Source organism: Synchiropus splendidus, chromosome 7 (genome assembly GCF_027744825.2).
Source record: "Synchiropus splendidus isolate RoL2022-P1 chromosome 7, RoL_Sspl_1.0, whole genome shotgun sequence".
Lineage (NCBI taxonomy): Eukaryota > Metazoa > Chordata > Actinopteri > Syngnathiformes > Callionymidae > Synchiropus > Synchiropus splendidus.
In genome coordinates this window covers 21,097,874-21,105,129 of record NC_071340.1, presented here as the reverse complement: position 1 = coordinate 21,105,129, position 7,256 = coordinate 21,097,874, and the positions used below count along the sequence as shown (strand labels likewise).

Below are 7,256 nucleotides of genomic sequence, written 5' to 3'. Positions count from 1 at the left end.
GACAAATAAAAACAATCGATTTAGGAGCTGAAATTCCATCACTACAAACAAACGTGCTCCTTGACACAACACAGTCACACTGTTACAGCCGCCACTCTCCAACCACGATGCCCCGGTCAAGCCAGCAAATCTCCCAAGCTGAGATCAAAACCTGCGACTCCTGCCCTTGTGTGAGTGAGTCTGACAGATGCGTGAACTTTGAAACGTTTTCCTTCAAAGCTCATTCAAGCAGCTTGATCCTGGATTTAATTATTTCAGTTATAAAGTGAGGTTGGTGATCACAGCGGAAGTGAGAATAAAAAGAGGTTACAAGAGGACTTCAGTGGCTCGGCTTTTGTGTGAATGGTTCAGCGCAGACAGTGCCGTCACCCAGAACAGCACAGCCTGGACGTGTTCAATCCCCCTGCTACTAGTTGTCACATGTAACAGAGTTTGTCTGGATTTAAATTTTACTGCACCAATGTTGTGGTGCGGCGAGTAGAGTGTTGATATTAACTTTGGTGAGAGAAGCCCCGCCACTTAATCCTGTGTTTATGGATTTGGATCCGGGATTAGACTCTGATATAATACAGATCTGACACGATACAAAACCGGACTGAATTGATTTATTGAAAAGCTCCCTCATTAAGTCAATATTTCTCGCACTGTCGTGTATCTTTGACACAGCTTCTGTGTGCATTGAGACTGGTGTGAATGTATAGCCTGCTACTGCATGTAGCCGTGCCTCATGTTGGACCTGTAAATAACTGAGTTGAAGGTGCTGTGTCTTTCATTTCAGGGGCCAAATTGTATTCCTGTAAAACCAGAATTTATATATTAAAGGGTCCCAAAAAAAAAAAAAAAAAACACCTCAGAACTCATGCGGTAGAGGGTAATATTCAACATGTTTGAGTATGTCAATATCCAGCATTTACTTATCAACTCATAGTCGCCACCAAAAATGTCTCATGTAAGCAGCTGGATGATACCCAAACTACAGTATTTATGTTTTTATACTACCATGTGAGGTGAAATAAAAGGGCATGGTGATTATAGATTAGATGTTTAATGAAAAAAATACCAGTCATATTACAAAGAAACACTCCTTAATAGTCATAATCAAACAAGATATAGTCATGGCTACAATTTGGTTTAACACATATCCGTCTTTTTTTTTTTTTTGCCTCCAAAGACTTCACTACTACATGGTCTTGTAATCTCTTGAAGTGTTTTTCAATAGGAGCAAGTGCAAGTGAAATGAAACAGTGGGTCCGAAACAAGCACAGTTTTCCTCCAATATTCACAGGAATATACAGCATATGTACACGCGAAGGCCTTGACAGGTATGAAATGTGACAGGGAGTGTGGTGTTAACTCTCCGTGGTCTTTATTGACTTGTTTTGTTGTTCTTTTTTTTTTTTTAGCTTACAAAGGCATTGAGGTGGTCCAAGCCACATAGTCTCTAATGTGAGGTCTGATCAGGTTCTGTGTTGCAGGTGGTCTGGTTCTATGATGGGCACTTGAGGTTCCTCCTCACAACTGTCCTGCTTTCCAACCCAGTGGATGCCGTGACCGTTCTCCCGCTGAGAGAACTGCGGCGAGTGCTGGCGATCCATGGAGGAGAATGTCGTGAAGTGGACTCTCTTTCTCTTGCTGGTGGGCGAGTGAAGGGAGTCGGTGAACATCGTTTTGCTTCTCTGAGAACTCGCGCAGGTCACGGGTGAGTCCGTCACCGAGGCCAGGCAACTGGGCCTCCTGGACAAAGAGGCGGTTTTCTCCGGCCCGATGTCGATGACGGTGGTGGTGGTGCGGGAGTCTTGCTGCACAGGGCTACCGGGGACACTCATCACCAGCTCAGCGTCTGTGCCCAGCCACACCCAGTCATGTCTGTGCCCTGTGGGCTCCTGACCTTGAGAGGGTTTCTTCTGCCTGAATTTAACAACATATGAAATGCAGTTGACCAGGAAAACCAGAATAGCCAAGCAAAAAACCCCTAAAAGAGCGTACATTCCGATCTCCAAGTCTGTCAGGGGCCTGTTGGCCGACATCTCCCCCCCTTCAATCTCTACTTCAGGGGTCTTCTGTCCAGGATTTACAACCTTCGTGGGGAAATTGTTTGCATTGACCAGGTTACCGGGGGGCTTCACCGTGCTAGTGAAGCTAGCTTCTCCCTCCACCATGTTGTCAGAGGGGTACGTTTTGCTGCTGTCACTTGGACTGCTCATCATGCGGATGTTCCCCTCACTGGTTGGACTACTTATCTTCCCCACCCCTCCAAGGCTTCCACTGGTTATATAAGTGCGTTCAGTGGATTTGGATGTGGTGGTGATTTTCTGCATGGCGCTCTCCTCTCTGTCCAAGGTGGCGCTGGGCGGCGGAGGGTCCTGAGGTGGCTTCCTCTGCTTCTGCTGAATCTCAATCTCCTCCCCGTCATTTCCGTAGTCGCTGCTGTTGTCCTTGCTGACTTCGGCCATGCTCTCAGTACTTCTGGTGTCGCTCTCGCCGCGCCGGCCGTTGAACTTGACCCTCAGGCTGCCATTCCCCACCGCCACCGTGCTTTTGCGCTTGGACTTCTGGCAAACCTCGCAGATGGACATTTCCACTCTGACGAGATCGCCCTCCCCCTCGCCTTCCGCCACCACAGCTAGCGGCGCTCTCTGCACCGACACCACTCCCTCGTCCAGAGACGTCACGGTCACGCGGTAGCAGGCTGAATCATAAATGTCAAGAGGCGTCTGGCTGCCGTCACTGAACTGGACCCAAGCACTGACCAGCGCTTCCTGGAGGTGATAAACAGAAAACCATTTCAGCTTTGTCAGTTACACCGTTGTAGCAAAATATTACGTGTTCATATTTTTTATGGAGCAAGGCTACTGCGATATGATTGATTTCATCCTGGGACGAGTCAACGTAGTCGACGATTAAATTAGGCTATTTGTTCATTCGTCGACAAGTCATGACACAACTGAAGCTACGTAACCGTCGTGACCCAAAACGTCGGAAACATTTCACCACAGATACATCAAAGGACACATACCTTTTACTCCACATTTCTAAATTTAACACTGTACAAGTGTTTTGTTTGTGCAATTTACATGCATTCTTATTTATATTCCATTTCCAACACTGCTATCATGTGTCCGTGCTCCTCAACCTGTGCACGTCGTATACTGACTAGCTGACTAATAGTCGGCGACATTTCAACAAAGTGATCGTTCGTTGAAGCCCTAGCGCCAATTCGATTTTTGCAGTTCTTATTTGATGTGATTCTGCTATGGTCTGATTTGTCTGTATTACTTATTGGCTTTTAATTTCCTTAGTATTTTTTTTTTTATGATCAAAAGTTGAATTATGCACAGAAAAAAGGGTTTCTTGATGAAAGTTGGGTTATGAAGGCAACTGCAGTATATGCGTAAAACAAGGTGCAAGAACACCTTCTGTCAGAAATATTTTGGGGCTGTATAATGAGAGACCTCAGATTCAACAGTCGTAAACGCTGCTGAAGATGGATTAAGTCACCAAGTAATGTATCCAGTACAACCTTCGACGTAGCATTGATGGTGCCAATCCAGGGTCTACAACCTCAGAGAAGTACTAATAATACATGATATGTTCAACTCTTTTTGAGTTGCCTTTAGTAGAAGCATTTGAGCTTGGCTCAACTTCTTTATACCAAGAAATGAATTACAAAGTCACAAATGAAAGAATAATAAAAAAATAATATTCATTTTGGGGGAAAATATCAATTTTTTCACAACTCTAACAAGGAACTAATATTTATTTTTTTGTTGTTTATTTTTGTTTTGTGTGCTCGATCATTGAAAACACACACAGAGACTTTGCAGCTAATGAAATGTTCCCTAAGTGCTGCTTACATTCGTCACCGAAGTTAACATATGTGTTTACTTTATGAAGAAGTGTCGCACCTGCTTCGGAGCTCGTAAAGTCTCCAGCGTGGTTGTGGTTGCCAGAATGGCTCTGTTGCTCCCTGGGCTGAGCTGCAGATTCATGGAGAGGCCAGTAACAAGCTGGACCCCCATCTCTGTAATGGTCACCTTGTCATCCGTGACTTTTATGGTTGTCTTGGCCAAGACTGTGTCGGAAAGTGGCGAGAAAACCTGGGAAAGAACATGTCAGTTTGCTTTTTAATGAAACGTTACATCAGATTTAGAACAGCCATGAAGACGTACAGACAAATCTAAGAAGAAGCGGCGAGGATGGAACGTGTGATGAGATGGATGGTGCCCCCACATACTGCAAAGTTCAAGGCTTTGGAGGTGACTTATCTGTCGCTCTGAATCATGTAGGTCGAGCAGGGCTGTCAGTGAAACGCGGTTAGCCATTTTTAGCCCGAACTTGTTCTTACAACAACCTCTGTGTCCTTTCAGTTTTAGTGTCTTCTTGCCTGTTCTTTGTCATTTGATAATAAAGTCAGACCATCGACCTTTTGCTAAAACGGGAAGGGAACATGAGATCAGAGCTGTCAGAGACTCTACAGACGGTTTGACAGCTGTTTCGTATGGGGAATGTTTCACAACGGTCTGTGTGAAACATTACGTGTACATTTTAATCTTTAATCAAATTTGATGAAGGGCATTATGTGATTGTTAAAAGGTCACAACGCCTTTTCATAAAATAAAGAGGGAAAAAAAAGATAGTGACTATTTCAGAGGGCGACAAAATCGCTCCCTGTGGCCTGATCCTCCACAGAGAAGCGACATTAAAGGGAAAATTGAAAGAACAGATGTAAGTGGAAATGAGGACATATGATATATAAGGAAATATATATATTTGGAACTAAGGAAAGATGGATGAATTTATATGAATATATATTTTTTTAAATACATGGGCATATATAAACAAATGAATCAATGTGGGGCATAAAAGTTAAATATTAGAGGAGGAGAAACATTATTAAACAAAGTAACAAAGACTATTTATTATTATTATTATTATTATTATTAGTAGTAGTAGTAGTAGTAGCAGTAGTAGTAGTAGTAATAGTACTGATAATAATAGAAATAATAATAATTTTATGTATTTATTTTTATCTATTTTAATGTTCAGTGCAGTAGCAAAGACGATTTATTATTATTATTATATTATGATTATGATTATGATTATGATTATTATTATTAGTAGTAGTAGTAATAGTAGTGATAATAATAGAAATAATAATAATTTTATGTATTTATTTTTATCTATTTTAATGTTCAGTGCAGTAGCATAGACTATTTATTATTATTATTAGTAGTAGTAGTAGTCATAGCAGTAGTAGTAGTAGTAATAGTACTGATAATAATAGAAATAATAATAATTTTATGTATTTATTTTTATCTATTTTAATGTTCAGTGCAGTAGCAAAGACTATTTATTATATTATTATCATTATGATGATGATGATTATTATTATTAGTAGTAGTAGTAGTTGTAGTAGTGGTAGTAGTAGTAGTAGTACTGATAATAATAGTACTACTAATAATAATTTAGGTATTTATTTTTATCTATTTTAATAATCATGATAATCATAATAATCATGCAATAATCATGATGCTTTCATTATAAAACCTGAAATTAATTCGATTTTTTTCACCCCAAAACTAATAAAAATAAAATAAAATAAAATTTGAAAACATATAACATTGCAGTGGGAATTGGCTAAGTATTTTTTTAAGTAATGTAATTTTATTCCAACACAAGCATCTGTTTATACTTGATGCATAGCAGCAATGGAGCATGAGAAAGTCATTATATTGCTGTTGCTATAGTTATGACTCATCACCTGTATCGAGGTGGCTCCAACATCTCGTCCTGCCAGAACTCTTCCAGCCTGTAGCCTGGCGACACGAGCGTCTTCCACCTTCATGAAGTATCTGACCAGTCTTGTGACGTCCACCTGCCAGTCCGCACCCAAGAAGTAGGCCTTGGGGTCCCGAGGGTCCTCTTGCTCGGCCACGAAGTGGGTTAACACGCGCACCGTAGCGTGCTGGAACTGCAGCATGCAGCCCTTCCCCTTCTTGTCATCCTCCTCGCTCTTCCAGCCAGACCTGAGTCGTGACACGTCAAACGTAAGCAGGTCACACCTGTCCCACTCAACAGCTTGACCCCATTTCTGGGCTTGAATGGATTAAACGTGGAGTTTCCCATTATTTTATGCAACGTATTCAGCTCCCTAAAGCCTCGAGATAAGACTCACGAAAGTCAAGGTTTTATGGCTACTGTGGACTAATACCTTTTAGATGTCAGTATTGGGACCCTCCAGCTTTTGATTTGGCTCAGCTCTGTGTCTGAGACCTCGATCTGTAGAGGCAGTCGGGGCATCCACACGTTCACCTCCATCTGGGCACTGAGGTGGCTGTACGTGAAGTTCACCATCATCTTCACTTTGCCCTTCGTCTCCTTCCCGTTCAGGAAAACGTAGTCGCACCTGTCGGACACCTGCCAGAAATAAACAAACAGTTCATATCACTTCTGCCAACAAACTGTGCGAAGAGTTCAGCTGACAGTGAAGAAGACCTTTCTCATTACAGCGGTAACAATAAATGATCAAATATTCTCATTAAAGTCATGATCCTAACAAATGGGCAATTCCAACAACAACAAATGGGTCTGCAGAAGTTTTCCGCTGCCTGTGTTGCCATAGATACAAAGATAATGTCAGTGAGTCGTAATAAAATACCGTAATGATCATCGGTCGGACGCTTTAGGAGGAGGCAGCATTGCAATTTTATGTAAATGTAAATATGATGCGGCGCAGTGCTGAACAGCAGTCCCTCACTGCAAAGCCCATTCATTACTCTGTACTTGCAAAAGTGACCTTGGCAAACTTTGGACAGGTGCGGCAAAATACCAAAGACATTTTTGAGACTTGAATCCAGAGGTTTTTTTTTTTTCACTTCTCAACGGCCGCGTCTTTGAACAAATTAGATAATTAACGTTGCATTGAAATTCTGTCACCAGCCGCAGGAGGCTCGTATGGGATGGGCGGAAAAATAATGTGACATTGATCGATGGCCTGTGGAGGAATACAAATCGCAAATGGATTCCTCCCGTTTGGGTGAATGGCTTGTCTCGCCGCTATTTTTGAGACAATTGTGTGCCCACACTACAGACCAAACGGTCCAGACCAGACCTTCCCGGTGACCACGTGGCCGTGCGCCATCCCCGCACTGCTGTTCAAATAACCAGGCTCGGCTTTCAACACCCCAAGAGCAGATGTATGTCCCTGCACAACTGCGCTTTTAGCAAAGAGCAAGAAGTGGTTGGTACTGATGTTC

The 7,256-nt window shown here is 42.3% G+C and overlaps 1 protein-coding gene across 1 annotated transcript in view; it reads right to left on the bottom strand.

The window, feature by feature from the left end:
- LOC128761961 (transmembrane protein 132D) overlaps positions 1 to 7,256 on the bottom strand; it is a 44,665-nt gene continuing 37,409 nt past the window's right edge. Inside the window, exons 6-9 of the mRNA XM_053869619.1 lie at positions 6,212 to 6,417; positions 5,762 to 6,026; positions 3,906 to 4,097; positions 1 to 2,759 (exon numbers count right to left, since the gene is read on the bottom strand). Of these exons, the coding sequence (XP_053725594.1) occupies positions 1,458 to 2,759; positions 3,906 to 4,097; positions 5,762 to 6,026; positions 6,212 to 6,417 (1,965 nt within the window). The 3' untranslated portion in view covers positions 1 to 1,457. The remainder of the gene's footprint in view (positions 2,760 to 3,905; positions 4,098 to 5,761; positions 6,027 to 6,211; positions 6,418 to 7,256) is intronic.